The sequence below is a fragment of the Pteropus medius genome, unplaced genomic scaffold (assembly GCF_902729225.1).
Source record: "Pteropus medius unplaced genomic scaffold, Ma_sr-lr_union100, whole genome shotgun sequence".
Taxonomy (NCBI): domain Eukaryota; kingdom Metazoa; phylum Chordata; class Mammalia; order Chiroptera; family Pteropodidae; genus Pteropus; species Pteropus medius.
In genome coordinates, this window is record NW_024349797.1 from 21,366,733 (window position 1) to 21,382,144 (window position 15,412).

General features: G+C 59.9%; 1 protein-coding gene across 1 annotated transcript; it reads left to right on the top strand.

The window, feature by feature from the left end:
- The first annotated feature begins 8,038 nt into the window (after positions 1-8,038).
- SLC25A47 (solute carrier family 25 member 47) lies at positions 8,039-13,591 on the top strand. The gene is made up of 6 exons (XM_039884222.1): positions 8,039-8,153; positions 10,088-10,131; positions 10,455-10,526; positions 11,211-11,393; positions 12,092-12,428; positions 12,715-13,591. The coding sequence occupies exons 1-6, from the start codon at positions 8,126-8,128 to the stop codon at positions 12,993-12,995; spliced, it is 945 nt and encodes a 314-aa protein (XP_039740156.1). The 5' UTR covers positions 8,039-8,125; the 3' UTR covers positions 12,996-13,591.
- Positions 13,592-15,412: the final 1,821 nt, after the last annotated feature.

Here is a 15,412-nt window from a genome sequence, read left to right on the forward strand (position 1 = left end):
CCAGACCACAGGAGGTAAAGTACAATAGGCTGCAGCATCCATCCCTGATTTTGGAAGTTTGAGAAGCCAAGTACCTTAACAGAGCAATAAGTAAAAAAATTATGGAACTGATAAGGACGACAACGCATGTGCCTTTAAGTTAATGTCATGCTTGGGGCAGGTTGCATGAGCCATTGTATAGTTACAGATGTGAACAAAACTAACTCCATCTCTGTGTCCCAGATTTAAATTTTCCTGCTGTGATCTTTGACCAACTTCACTGTCCTTAGCAAGCATAGCAAAGCCTTCTCGTTGATTATCTGTGTTCCTTAAAATGTAGCCTTGAATATTTGTTAGCAACAGTGGGAATGGCAGGACAACCGAGATAAATACCACACTGGTGATAGTACTGACTATAAGCAATCGCAATCGTCCATTGCAAGACCACCAGGAGGTATGGCCCTTGGTGCTACTGCATTCTTCGTACTATAGAAAAAGTCCCCTGACCCCCGACGGGCCTGGTAGAGGAGAATAATCTGTGCAGAGCCGCTGAGTCGTTGTTTTGTTTCTACCTAATCTTTTCATAAGTAAATTACTCTACAGTAAATTCTGTCATATTCTATAGAGTTGCCTGTTTTGTCTTCTGGTTTTAAGAGGCTGCCTCTCTAAGGTGGTCATTATATTTCTGCCCCACCTAGGGGCCCTTGGGAAGGGGCCCAGCAGCCTGGGGCACAGTATGCACTCAATAATTGAGCTTCTGAACGCTCCCTGCAGGGGTGCAGGTGAGGGATCTGACGAGGCTGCTTTGGATCCTGCAGACCAAGAAGGAGGTGAGGCCTTTATTTGCATCCTGCAGGGGGAGCTTAGAGGCAGGTGAGTTTGGAGGGAGCCAGTGTTCAGGCTGGGGCTTGTTGGGTCTGGGGACAAAGGTCCAGTCTGTAGGGAGGAGTGGAGGGAGGAAGGGGTGAAGGCAGGCACCAGGAGAAGATGGCACCACTTGGGTGCAGTGTTGGGTTACTTAACTGTAAAGCCACATTTCTCCTTAAAAGTTTTCTATTGAGTTGAGCATTTCCTGCTGTCCAAGAACCATTTGCTCGGGTAGAGCACAGACTGATTGAACAATGCTTTGTGCCAAGTGTGGGGACAAGGCAGATAGTCCTCCCTGACCTCCAGGGGCTCCCCTAGCAGTTAGAGAGAGACCAGAAAGGAAAAACAAAGTCAGCGCCAAGTAAACTAGCTCACGATGTCCACATCCCAGAGCCTGCATTTTTATATCAGCAGTGGGTGCTGTGTCTGTTGCTTGGTTTTATTTCCTGAGGATAAAATTACAGTACAAAATGTGCTTTTTCATACTCCTTAGTTCTCAAGGGCCCAGACACTGGCCCTCCCAGGGGATGGCCCCCTGCAAGGCTCTGCCCAGACCCAGGCCTTTAAGGGGAGAAGGAGCCCAAGGCCAGGGCAGTAGGACAGCAAGTACCACGGGGCCCCAGGGGGCAAGCCAGGTCAAAAACTGGGGGTGTTTTAATTTTGTACAGCTTTTATAATTTACACAAGACAGGTTCAGTGTAGAAACATTAGAAACACCAGCAGGAAGAGAATGCTGCCCTGTTCTCCCCATCCGAGAATCTGCTGAGTTCAGCGAAGGAGGCTGGGGTGGGGAGCAAGGCTGGAGCTCAGGGTGCCACAGGGCGAGTGGGGCAGGTGGGCCAAGGAGCAGCTAGGTGGACCTGGAGGTGGGCTGTGCAGGGGGCAGTGCCCAGGGGGCGATGGGCTGTGCAGGAGATAGTGCCCAGGGCCTACGGGCCGGCTACGCCAAGGCCAGGTGCTCGCTCTCCGCCTTCAGCTGCCAACACCTTTGCGGGAAACGGAAGATGATAGTTAATTTCTATGATGTCATAAACCAAAGTTACCTCAGTTTTACAAAGGTAATGTAATTAGCTGAGGTCCGAAGGGTTTTTTAAGGGCACCTTTGACTGTCTAGACAGGCAAGGGGAGATCCCAGCCCCAGAAGGTCTCCTATTGGCTGCCGAAGACGCTGCAGTGAACAGGTGACCACATGGGGACAGTCAGTCCCTGTCCTGGTGGCCGCTCAGCCCTAGAGTCGACCGTGCCCAGAGGTCTCCTTCTGGGTGGACTTTGAGGCGTTCACTTCTCTCTGTTGAATTTAGTTAATCCCAAAGTTGGAGCCAGGCTGGGTGGGTTTTTTGCTTCTATGATCTGCTGGAGACTCCATTTCCCCAGGGCTAGGTAGCCCTGTTCACATGCGCTGTGGGCCTTCCCCTCGCATGCTCGTGGCCATTCTGAACCCGCTCGGCTCGGAGGGGCCCAAGAGGCCGGAGGCGGGTTACCTGGCTCAGCCAGATGATGAGATGATCAGAAATCCAAGATGGGGATCGATATAAATAGACACTTGGCAAATGCTTTTAGTCTAAAAATAGAACTAAGGTTGGGGGTGGGGGGGCGGCCTGCCTGGGGGAGTCCCAGACAGACTAGAAGGCCACAGGGCTGGTCCCCAGCTTGGGTCGGGTCAACTGGTCAGGATGGGGGGCCGGGCTGGAGGAGCTCATCCAAGTGTCCAGGGCACAGCACATGCTTGCCATGTGGTCAGATATCCACGCGGCACACGGGCCTCACGGAGCCTCCCTCTGGGCCAGCCCTGGGCTGGCGCTGGGGCCTGGTGTGAGCCACCGGCTTCGCTGTGCACTCTCTAGGGGCTCCCACTGTCCCACGTGTGGGGGACGGCTGGCTGAGCAGGCTGTTCCAGGCCGATGGTCAGCGTGAGCAGCACCCAAGGGCAGTGGCCAGAGGACAGCAGTGTGTCCTCACCTGGGCCCTGGGTGGAGTTGGCAGGTGAGTTGGAGTTGGCATCATAGCTAGGAAGGAGTGGGCAGGAGAGGGCAGGCGAAGGCAGAGGACAAGTACTGAGCCCGTAGGCTTGTCACAGACATGGCAGGCAGGCCGAGAAGGGGACTGAGAGCCCTCGGCATCCTGGAGTGGAGTTTTCCTCTGTTCTGGAACCTCTCCAGGTAGGAGGGACTTTAGCATGCTCGCCTGGCCTCAGCGGTCACCTTGCTGGCGCGCGGGCCAGTGCCTGGTCTGGCAGCATCTTCCTAGAGAAGCTGCACAAGAAGGATGGTCCTCTCTCTGCCCCCTGTCCTGCTGCTTTAGGCTCTGCCCTCTGGAGTCCCCACTGCAGACCCATCCCCCGCCCCCTTGGGCACCTACCTGACCCTCGACTCTGTGCCACACAACTGGGGACCAGGCTCACCTCCAAGGTGTGACCCTCTCATGGGACCTTGCTGTCCAGGCTTCTCTCAGCCACCTCTGAGCCTTCCTATGTGCCAGCCGAGGTTCCAGGCGGCCTGCCCTCAGGGGCTTTCCGTCCTTGTGCACCTCCCCGTTTCAGGTTCAGGCAGCGCCTGTTCCCTGGAACTGTCTCAGCCTCCCATCCTCCACCCGCCACTGCCCCATCAGGCCCATTGCTTCCCCGGATGTGCTGTGCCTACACCCCTGAGACGTGTCTGCACGCTCCAGCCTGGGCTTTCCGGGCCCTTCCCGTTCCCGACCCACCTTTCAGCCCCATCCAGCACTCCCTGCCAGCCTTGTTCATGCTGGGGACACCATTCAGGCATGTGCTCCTCCTGTTGCCAGCGAGTGAGTCCCCACCCCCTTCAGGAGTGTACATGACAGTGTGTCCCTTCTGAGACAGGGCTGTAACACAGGTGTGGGAACGTTGGCCTGCTGCCTGTCTGCGCTCCGTGGGCAGGCAGTGGCATCCGTGTCTCCAGGGACAGGAGCACGAGCCAGAACTGAGGGGCAGCCCTGCTGCGCGCCCCGTTCCCAGGGATGACACACAGGCTCGGGGGCAGCAGGAAACACCCGGCCACACGCTTTGCAGCCCTGAGACCTTTTCTGGGGGCCAAGCAGGCTTGGAGGAGACCCCAGGCCCAGGGTCCTAACGCCTCAGGTAGGCAGAGGAAGGTCAGGGCGTCTGGGAGGACTAAGATGGGGGGCTCATCCGCACCCCAGACACTGCCCCCAAAGGTGGATGAGTCTCAGCCATGCCTGGGGCCGTGAGGTCTGCAGCAGCAGCTGGGCACTTTGCAGATCCCAGCGCAGCCCGGCAGGACCAGGCCTGGCGTGCACAGACTCTTGTCTCCTGCCCTGTTTCACAGATGAAGAAACTGAGCTTCGGTGGGTCGGTGACTTGCTCTTGGCACAAGGTGAGCAGAATGAGCACCTGGGGGGCTCCTGGCCTGGTCTGGACTTGCCAAGAAGCCCTGTTTCCTGGAGATGCCATGGCTGCCGATGTCTGCAGATGGCCCGGCCCCCACGCCCACTCTGGCCTCCTGAGCCATTGCCAGCGCGTGGCGATCCCCTGCCCCTCCTCCGCCCTCCAAACCCTGCCCGAATGGCAAAGTGTGTGAAAGTTAAAAATAGCTCAGGTATCTTCGGCCCAGCAATCTCCCTGCTGAAACACAGAAGTCCCCAAGCATGCTTATTGGTGCACTTTCTGTAATAAACTGGAAACAAGCCCAAAGTCTATCACTATGGTCGTGTTAAATTGAATCATAGTGGTCGTATTTAGAGCTCCAGGCAAGGCTCCAAAAGCTTTCCAGCTACTGACCCTTTAGTTCCCCCAAAGCTGGTTGGCGGTAGCTAAGAGAATTTCCATTTTACAGGCAAGGACACAGACACCCAGGCGGGCTAGTGGGTCACCCAGGTCACAGAGTGAGAAACAGCAGGCAAGGGCCACACCTGGGCAGCCTGGCTCAGCCTCTGTCCACTGCAGGCACACCACGGGGACTGTGGACGAGCCCAAGACGGAAGTGGGTCTGCAGGTGCCACCGTGGCAAGATGTCCTAGACATACTAATAAAGAAAAGAAACAAATCACCAAAAGACAGGAGAGGAGAAATGTCCGAGTTTGCATCCCTCCCACAGCCCAGGCCTGGCCGTGGGGCTCCCACTTCCTGTGTTGGCCGTGTCTCTTCTGTCTGGAGTTTTAAAAAATAACTCGTAGTTCTTCCTTTTTTTTTTATAAACTGTAAAAATGCATTTAGATGTGTCACGCTTCTCCATGGTGCCTAGGCCAGCAAGGCCCCCAAGCCCGGAGGGCTGGCGCCCCCTTCCCGAAGCCTTGGTGTTGGTCCAGGCTTGGATTGTTTGTGCGATGTCTGTCTCCCTCCCTGGTCCTCCTTGCTCGGGCTGGGTGGGGTTGGGGTGGCGGGGGTTCTGGTGTTGGTGAAGGAGGCCTACAGCTGGCCTTGCTGCTAGTAATACCAACCTTTCCACCGGGAGGGGCGGCCGCAGCGGCCATGGCTCTGTCTCCTGCCATCCATGTAAGACTCAGAGAGGTCACGCTGCTGACCCCAGGTCACACAGCTGGGAGAGGCAGAGCCAGGAGCCAAACTCAGTGTGAGCATTCCTCCCAAACCACGTGAGGCTCTCCCTGGCCAAGACGCCAGCCTGACCAGCCACCTGACGGCCTCTTTGCCATCTACTATCAGGTCAAGCCAAGTGTGAGCAGGTGACTCTGCCCTGGGTCCATCCATCTGTCTGTCCATCTATCATCTACCCAACTACCATCCATCCATCCACCCACCACCCATTCACACCTATCCATTCACCCATCCACCCATCCACCCATCCTTTCACTGACTTGTTTACTCATGCATTTATTCACCCAGCCTCTCCAGGGGGCCTGTCTGTGCTGGATGCTGAGGGCTCAGAGACAAATCCGGCACAATTCCGCCTGCCAGAAGCTCACAGCTGGGTGGGGAGACGTTTAGACCTGCACAAAGCAGCTCAAACAGTGAGGTGACATGTTTTCCGTTTCTGCTGCGGAGAAGGGTAAAGTTTGCGCATGTTTGTTTAGGAGACAAAGGGCAGGTGAAACTTGGCTGCAGCGACCGAGAAAACACACTTGTCTCAAATGTCACCTTCCTGGGCTGACTTTTCTAACACTGACCCCCACCCACACTCCCGTCCCCGTCCTGCTCCATGGCTCTCCTTGGCACTTGCAGCCAGCTGGCAGACTCTGTATTTTTATTTACTGTGTCGGTGTGTCTGTCTCCCTCCCAGAAGATCCAAGGGGCAGGGACATTTGTCTTTGTTTATTTCTGTGGCCCAGCGCCCAGAACAAGGCATGCAGAAGGCATGTAGTGTTTGTTGCATGGGGGTGGGCGTGAGCGTGGGCAAGCTGCTGTCCAGCGGGTAGGTGATGAAGCCGAGGGCTGAGCCAATGTGTAGTGAAAGGGGGTCTGAACATGAACTTCGGAGGTCCGACTGCAGGACTGGGCGTCTCACTGTATGTGAGGTACAGGGGAAAAGGCATCCAGGGCAATTCCTGGGCTTCAGGCTCAGGTGCCGGGGGCCGGGGGGCACTTACCACGTTAGACACCCTGCGGGGAACATGGGACTGAACAGGTCCCTGTTCTTTCAGTTAGACAACATGCTTCAAGCTCCCTTGTCATCTAGGGTACCAGCCTCTCGAGTGCAGCATCTGCAACTAAAACCAAGCCCCAACTGTATTTGCTATGCTCAGAACACACCCGTCACCTCCTTCTTTCTAGAACCTATGCTCCTATTAATGTAGCCTTAGCATTAGGCTGGCCAGTAGCATAGGGACACACCCAGAGCTTGCCCTGAGCGGACACAGGTGTGAGACAGGTACTATCTTCATTTCATGGATGCAGAAAGGGAGGCACGGAGAGTTCAAGGGGCTTGCCCAAGGTATCAGAGCGGGCATGAACGACCGAGCTGGCACTGGAACACAGGCGGCTTGGCTCCTAACCAGAGTGAGCTGCGTCTCTCTAAAAGCCAGAGTGGGCATCAAGATTGGCCTTGGGCAGGCGGCATTCTGTCCTTCGCCCTCTGCTGTGGCAGCTGCTCCTGGTGACTTGTGTCCACCATGCACCCCACGGACAGACTGCTGGGTGGGTGTGGGCGAGGCTGTCCGTCCATCAGCACGCAGACTGTTCAAGGCCAGCCTGCAGGTCTGCCAAGCAGGACACGTGAGCCCTGCCCTGAGGGCTGCGCTCACAGGGCTGCCTGGACCTTACGATGTCAACGAGTGCCCTCTGCCTTATCCTGCCAGGTTTCTAGTCGGGGGACACTCATCATGGGTGAGTGCACAGCCTCGCCGAGCCTCAGTGTCCTTGTAAGGCTACAGTGATTTCGAGTGACCGGCGGGTGGAAGCCGCCTCTGGTTGGAATGGCTTCCCTTTCAAGGGTGTCCTGGTTTGGCTAGAGGCCAAAGTGGCAGCCCTGGCGGTGGGCCTCGCAGGGCTTGGACCCCGTTCAGCAGTCCCTGATCAGTGCCGGGCCACTTCCAGAGTGGCATGCTAGGGCTCAGAATCGAGGCGGACCTGGCTGGGGCCCCCGGGGGCCAGGGAGACAGATGTGGACGTGGCAGGGACAGTGAGGGAGCAGGGAGGTGCGAAGGGCGTCGGGAAGGCAGGGGGCCCTGACTGGTGGTCATGACACCCCCAACAGGGCTCGGGCCAGCCTCCCCAGACCAGGCCTCTGTGGCCTCTGGCGTCCGCTCCCTCCCTGCCAACCGGAGCTCCTCGAGTGTGGGGCCTGGGCTGTGTGTGCCTCAGTGCAGCCTCCGCTTAGATAGTGTTTGTTGAATGAATAAGTGAGGGAGCCTCGAGGGTCCCCTGGACATGAGCAATTCCAGGGGAGTTGGGGAGGCCCAAGGACAGGGGTAGGGCCGGAGCTGGGGCTTGGAGGGAAGGGCATGTCACGGCCCCATCCCTGGGCCTCCTCAGGAGGTGTGTGGTTGTGGCCGGGGCCCAGGCCCGCAGGCGATGGGGACAGCCATCCTGCTTACCCAGAGCCTGACACCTCTGTGGCCTCTCACATACTTCCCCCCCCACCTAGGTCCTGAGGACACTGGGACAAGGGGCAAGGGCCCTTGGGGGATGGGTGGAAGGGCGGCCAGGTAGGCATCGACCCGTCCACTCCCCAGCATGACCTCTGCCTTCGGGGCCACTGGTCAGCAGGCTCCTCCCTGTCCCCTGCTCTCCCCGTAGGTATTTAAGGCCGGAGAGTTGACTGGGACCTGTTGCAGCCACCCCGGTGGTGGTGTCAGACTGCTCAGCAGGGAGACCCCAGGGTCTTCCCCGCTACCCACACCATCCATGGATTTTGTTGCTGGAGCCATCGGAGGTAACAGGGACAGTGGGCCTTGCAGAGATCTGCTGTTCTCCGAGGCTACAAGGAGCAGCTGAGGGGCGCTCTGGCTTGGGAGGTAGCTCCTGGCAGATGTGCGGTTTGAGAAGTCACTCTGGAAGTGGCCAGATCCTGGTTTGGGCCACAAGTGCTAGGGCAGCAACACAGAGCTGGGGGGCGGCTCGGCTGAGGAGGCTGAAGGGCAGGTCGGTGAGGGGAACTACTGGGGGTGCAGAGGGTGGTCTCTCCTTAGCCCAAGTGGAGGGCTGGGAGTGATCGGCATGGAGAGGGATGGCTGAGCCGCGGGAAGGGATGAGGGGCTCCAGGAGAGGGTGGACAGTGAGGGCAGACGACACTGACCGGAAGGGAAGTGGCGGGCAGAGGTGGGGAGGGCCCGGTGAGCTGCAGCCCCGCCCCCAGAGGCGGGCGCCGTCCTGGCCTGGCTAGGCCCGGGGACTCTTCACTTCTGAGAAGAGGGCTCGTAGCGGAGCCGGATCCAGATAGCTCTCTGGCCCCGTGGGAAACAGGTGCAGAACAGGGATGCAGCTCCTCCCCGCCACCGACCCTGCAGGTGGCGGCTAGTTTGGGCGAGGCACCCTTGGCCTTGCTTATCACGTGAACAGCAGTGGGCTCCTGGTCGATACTTCTGGAGACAGCCTGGGTGATCTCAGGAGGGGGCGGGCAGCTGGAAAATACCAGGGCCCTGGTCTCACCAGGGGCTTTCTGAGGTCCTTCTATGCCCGGGCCTGAGGCCAGCTGCTGCCCTGGACGTTAGCCCCCTAAGGAAGAGGCTCAGAGAAGGGGCTTCACTCGCCTAAGATCACAGAGCCAGGAGGGCTCCTGAAGCCCGGCCCGCGTGTTCCATCCGGAGCCCATGGCAGGGCTGGGTGGGACAGGCCCTGGGTTGTGGGGACCGGGTGTGGGCCTTGTCCCGGAGGAGCTCTAGTTCTGGAGCAGGAGACGGCACCTGTGAGACAGTAGCAAAGCCACGTGTCAGGGGCTCTAATCCGCGTGCTTCCTGGCATGGAGGGAGCCCAGGGTACGAGGTGCGGGGGCTCCGGAGAGGAGGCCACGCTGCGGCAGGGCGTTGGTGGCTGCGTGGGGGTTCGATGAGGGGTGCGTGAGGGTCAGGGGAGGTAATCCTGCCAAAGTCAGGCAGCCTTCTGCTTCCCTTTCTTGTTCATTCATTCGTTCATTTGTTTACTTTTTCTCACTCATGCGTATGTATTCAGTCCTGGGATAGAGTCAATCGGGCCCAGCCCTCACATGCCTTGTGGTCCTCGGTGGGCCCCAGCCCTCAAACCCCAGGGCGTGAACCCCCGCCTGTTCGCCCCCTGGCTTCCTGGTGGCCTGCTGGGGCTCGGATGTCATGGCCCTGGTGTCAGGAAAGGGGACAGGCACAGGACGGTGGCACGGAGCCCCTTTGCAGGGGGCAGAGGGCCCTGGTCCAGGAAGCTTTGCATCCTACTCTGTCCCATGGAAACTTGGGGTTCCAGGAAGTCTTTCCCAGAGCCCTGGGGTGACTGGGCTCTCCCACCTCCCAGCCTTGGCTTGGTCCGTGCACCCCAACCCCTGGACAAACACTTCACAGCCTAAGGCTTGAGTGGGGAGCCCTGCCTGGCCTGGGGACAGGGCCCAGCAAGTGTCGCACCAGAAGTTCTAAAACATGACTGGAGGGCAGGCCGAGGACCTGCCATGGCCTTCAGAACGAGGCACCCGTGGGCCGAGACGCAGGGGAGGAGGCTCGCTAGCAGCCTGTCGGGGCTCACTTTCTCTTTCTGAGCCTGTTTCCTCATTCACGAAACAGAGGTTGACAAGACATGGCGTGGACGAGAAGAGCCGGGGAGGGTCTGCTCTCGGCGGCAGTGGGGTCAGGCTCGCCCTCCCAGGCTGCTCCCGCTGCCCGACTGGTCCCTCTGGTTCCCTTCCAGGCGTCTGTGGCGTTGCTGTGGGCTACCCGCTGGACACGGTGAAGGTGAGGGGAGAGGCCCCCCGCCCGCCCTGAGGCCCCGCCTCCCACCCCAAAGCCCCCATCCAGTCTTCCGCACCCCCGACCACAGCCCGAAGACCTTTCTAGCATGCTAATCAGACTCAGCTCTCCCCAGGGGCCTCCAGTCTGTCACCCTCTTTCTCAGCCTGGGGCCTTCAGTGTCTCCCCTTAAATGGTGTTCACTATCCCAGCTCCCCACAGTCAGCACGGTGGAGACTGTCAAGGGGTTGGCTCTTCCCTTCCCCGGGGCCTGCTGACCTTGCCCTAGGCCTGGAGCCCCCGCTTCCTGAAGCCTGCATCTCCCACAGGTCAGGATCCAGACGGAGCCCAACTACACCGGCATCTGGAACTGCGTCCGGGACACGTACCGCCGAGAGCGAGTAGGCCGGCCGGGGTGGTGGGCAGGGACTGTCGAGGCCTCGGCCCCAGGCATGCCCCTCACTGACCAGCCAGGCCAGCCATGCGGTGCCGAGCGCCTCGCTGAGCCTCGGTTCTCCCCCCTTCTAAACGGGATCATTGTTCCAACCTCCTGGATTCCTCTGACATCCAGAGCTGGGGGGTCCCCTACACAGGAGGTGCTCAGACAGAGGTCCTGCCTCTCAGAGAGGGTCTGGGGGCATCTGGGGCCTTTCCAGGTCAGAGAGCAACTGTGTGTGTGCATTTCTGTCCCCTCCAGGCCGGGCGGCAGCAGTGCTGGGTGGAGTTGTCAGGGTCCCCAGGGTCTAGCTCAGAGACCTGGCCAGAGAAGGGACTCAGGGACATTAACGAAAGTGAACTTGGGACTCAGTGCTGGCCAGGGATGAGCATGCCAGTTCACCGTCCTGTCATCAGAGGGCCGCCCGGGGCGAGCTGGCCCGTCTCTTTAGTCTGGCATCACACCCCCTCGAGTGCTGTGATCCCCATTATGTCACAGCCCAGGAAAATGAGGCCCTAGGCTATGAGCGACTCAGCTGACATCCTGTCCCGCAGCCAGGGAGGCCCTCCGGGGATGAGACCAGGGCCGCCCTCCTGGCTGGGCCTCTGACCTGACTCGGGCCCTCGGGTCCTGTCCACCTACCCGCCAGGTATGGGGCTTCTACAGGGGCCTCTCGCTGCCCGTGTGCACGGTGTCCCTGGTGTCGTCCGTGTCTTTCGGCACCTACCACCACTGCCTCGCACACATCTGCCAGTTCCGGTACGGCAGTGCCGATGCCAAGCCCGCCAGGACTGACATCACGCTCTCGGGGTTCGTCTCGGGCCTTGTCCGTGTGAGTGACACCACGGGGGTGTCGGGGGCGGGGAGGCTGGAGGGCCTGAGAGGTCGCGAGCCCAGAGATGGCGGGACTGAGGCTCGGTGAGGGCAGGGACCGGACGGAGGCCGGGGCCCTGTGCGTGAGGGCTCAGCGACTCTCGTTACCGAGGGACCTCGAATGTGCGAGGGGGGCCCCCTGAGCGTCTGTCTCTGCACCAGTCAGAGGGGAGGTGGTGAAGGTCGGGTGAGGTCATGAGAATCAAGCCACAGCACGGAGCGTGACGGGGACGCGCACCCGGGAACGGCAGCCAACATTATTAGTGATGCTGTCATATGTCACACGTTGACGTTATTAAGTGTCAGCGTTAGGTGCTTTATTATTCTTACATCAAATACCTACATTAATAAATGACACATTAATGTGTCATTAACGTATTAATGATGTGATTAAATACTTTCATGCCTGGAGTCGCAGGCATCTACCTAACACCTGCTCTGTGCCGGGAGCGAGGGCTGCTCAAGGAACCGCTGGCTTTCGCTTTGGTGGGCAGAGCCGGCTTGAGTCCCACACCACCATGGCTGTGGGCCAGCCTGACGCTTCTTGGGGCCCAGGCTCCCCGATGTCACTGTGGGGAACAGGAGGCTCGCAGAAGGCCAGGTCCAGGGTGTGCGGGCCGTGCTGGCGCCTCGCTGACCCTCTCATCTCTGCTCCAGGTGATCCTGACCTCGCCCACGGAGGTGGCCAAGGTCCGCCTGCAGACGCAGTCGCAGATGCAGACGCAGGCGCAGACACAGTGCTGGCGGTCCTCGGCCTCGTGGCCCGCGGCCGTGCCCACCCAGTGCCCTGCGCTTCCTGTGACGCTGGGGGCTGGGCCCAAGTACCGCGGGCCACTGCACTGCCTGGCCACTGTGACCCGAGAGGAGGGACTGCGAGGCCTCTACAAGGGCAGCTCGGCCCTGCTTTTAAGGGACAGCCACTCTTTTGCCACCTACTTCCTCTCCTACTCCATCCTCTGCGAGTGGTTCGCCCCCACTGGCCAGAGCCAGCCAGGTGAGGACGGGGTAGGCCTGGGAATTGGGGCAGCCCAGCCAGCAGGGACCGGGGCTGGGAGAAGGAGTCGTGGATGAGTCAGGCCAGACGGTGCTGCCCGAGTGCTCCCGGGGTGGGAACCGAAGTGCCCTTGACACTGAGGGTTAGGACACATGGCCCCGTGTGGCCTTGGACGAGTGAGCCCAGGCCTCCCTTAGGGCTGGGCCCTGCCCTGGGGGCCCCACTCGCTCTCCTCTGGGGCCCCAACCTGCTCTCGGTCCAGGCACTCACGGGTCTCTCTCTGCAGATGTCTCAGGTGTCCTGATGGCTGGAGGCTGTGCGGGGGTCTTGGCCTGGGCCGTGGCCACCCCCATGGACGTGATCAAGTCGCGCCTGCAGGCGGACGGGCAGGGCCGGCAGCTCTACCGGGGCCTCCTGCACTGCGTGGTGGCCAGTGTTCGCGAGGAGGGGCTGAGGGTCCTGTTTAAGGGGCTGGCACTCAACTGCTGCCGCGCCTTCCCCGTCAACATGGTGGTCTTCGTCACCTACGAGGCCGTGCTGAGGCTCACCAGGGCCCTGCTCAAGTAGCTGGTCCCACGCCCCACGGGCTCACCCACCAGCCGCCTGCAGAGGTTGTAGTAGCTGGAGGAGGCAAAGGGAGTGTCCCCACCGGGAGCCACCCCACGGCCAGTCGGCCAGGGCCTGGGCTTGGCCTGCCCAGCTGCAGACCAGAGAAGGTCAAGAGGCCTATCTGTTACCAGCCCGGGTTGGCCCGAGGGACACCCAGGCCAAGCAGGAGCAGCCTCTCGGATGACGACATCTGTCACACTGAGTCGTTGGTGCATGTGCTCAGTTGTTCACCAGCTTCCCAGTCGCTTCTCCCCGTGTCTTGAGAGCACCCCTGTGTCCCAACCACTGTCCATTTACTCAGCGGTCCGCTTGGCCACCCGCCCCACATCCCCACTCGGCTCCTCACTGCCCTTCAGTGCATCTTCATGCATTGTCCCTCAGACGCAGCTCTGCTGGTCCCCACCGGGCGGGACCGAGATCAGCTGTCTGGTTCCAGGCCCTCTCGCTCTGGCGCCAGGCTGCAGACGGGCTCGGCGGGCTGGTGTGCGGGCGGCTCCCGCGCCCTCCCTGCCTGCAGACTTGGTGGGGGACTGTGCCAATTAAACATTTCCGAGGCTGTTCGGTGATGCTGCTCTGTGGTTGTGGGGCTGGCGACCAGTGTCCCTGCCTCTGGCTCATCCTGAGGCCAAGCCCTCCTAACCTGTGAGACCAGCACTCCCGCTGTGCCGGTGGGCACCCTGAGGCCCAGGCGGCACACTGGCTGGATCCACGCCTTCGGCCCTTGGGGCTGGGGTCCTGGCCTGCCGAGTCCATCTGCAGGGGGCTTCAGCAGCCAACAGGATGCCTGTCCTGGCCACTCCCAGCCCAAATCCACCCTTTCTGAGCCAAAGTGGGTTCCAGCTTCCTGGCCCTGCCATTATCCGGATGCCAGGCCGTGAGCCCCCAGCCCATGGGGTCCTGGAGGAGGGGTCAGTGCCAGGCACATCACACAGGTTACCATAATAGCCTGAGGCCAGGGGAGGAAACCGCACAGAGGGAGCTGGGCCTGCTCAGAACCACACAGCAGGGAGGGTGAGGAAGCTGGAGCCTGCGCTCTGAGGCCCAGCCCTCTCCCAGGAACCATGTACCTTCTGGTGACAAGGCCATCGGGGGCCAGGGCTGGCAGGCACAGCACAAACTGCTGGGTCCACACGGCAGCAGCTCACCGGTACGGCCAGCCAGAGCCTATGACTGCACTCACTCCCTCACAGACACCGGCCTCGGCCTGTCACTGGTTACGAGAACCTCCAGTGTTCTGGTCACCCCTGGACCAGCAACCCCCGAGACCGTGAGCTGTTCAAGGCAGCACATGTCTGATTTACAATATATCCAGCTCAGGGCCTGGCACACAGCAGGTGTTCAGGGCGTGTGGAATGAATGAATAGATGGATGGATGAGTGAATAAATGAAGTCCTGTAATAGTTCCTGGAAGTTCATCCAGCTCAAAGAGGCTAAGACGCTCTGGCCAGGTGCTGGGAAGAGGGTGCCAGCTAACAAAAGTTTTCAAGTTCATCGAAACTCAGACCCCGTGTGTCTACTTCTGGCAAGAAGACCTCTAGAGTGCCCACTGGCTCCAGCCTCAGAAGCAGAGTTACTGGCAGCGGTCCTGCTCAGGGAGGGTGGGGACCAGTGGTCACCGAGCAGCTGGCTGGTCCGTGTTGGGAAGTAGCTTTGAGGGAAGGTCCTTGCTCTCTACCACCTCTAGGTGGCAAGGCCCTTTGGATGCAGACCCAGCAGCTCTTCAGAAACAGGGCCCTGAAGGGAAGGAAGGGTGGGGGTATGAGGGGAGGGGGAGGGGAAGGAAGGGTCCAGAATCACAGTCTGGTGGGAGCTGGGTCTTCCCACTAAATGGGCTGCCTTCAAAGTCCAGGCTACACTTGAAATCTCGAATGGGAGATGAAGGGTGGTCACCCAGAGGTTCCCACAGTTGGGTGCTGGCCGCCGGGGCGGAGTGGCACACATAGCTCTGTGAGTCCGAGAGAGCTGGTCTGTCTGATGCTGCTGAAGTGATGTCCTGGACGCTTGCTCCTTCGGGCGGCTCGGCCACCGGTCCCTCTACCCGGTTCCCCACTGCCATGCAGTGTGATGTGCTTTGTCCTTCAGACATAGGTCTCCCCACTAGACTGGGGGATGAGGTGCAGCAGGGTCTGACAAGTGGACTCCGGGGGCTAGGACTTGACCACTCCTCACCTGACACCTGCTGGTTGGCCTCACCTGTCTTCCCTGGTCCTGGCATCTCTTGGGAACTGTAAGGGCCACTGATTTTGAGCCTGAGCCTTAACCAGCAGTGACCCTGGATGAGTCACCTGCCCTCTGACCCAGGGCACTGCTCCCAAGACCCCAAATGAGTCTCGTTTTACAGGGGAGGGGGCCCCGAGAAGTTAAGTGACCCACCC

Coding starts and splice junctions, on each gene's coding strand:
- SLC25A47 (XM_039884222.1), top strand. CDS start 8,126: ATGGATTTTGTTGCTGGAGCCATCGGAG. Junction 10,527..11,210: donor ACACGTACCGCCGAGAGCGA/GTAGGCCGGCCG, acceptor CCTACCCGCCAG/GTATGGGGCTTCTACAGGGG. Junction 12,429..12,714: donor CACTGGCCAGAGCCAGCCAG/GTGAGGACGGGG, acceptor CTCTCTCTGCAG/ATGTCTCAGGTGTCCTGATG.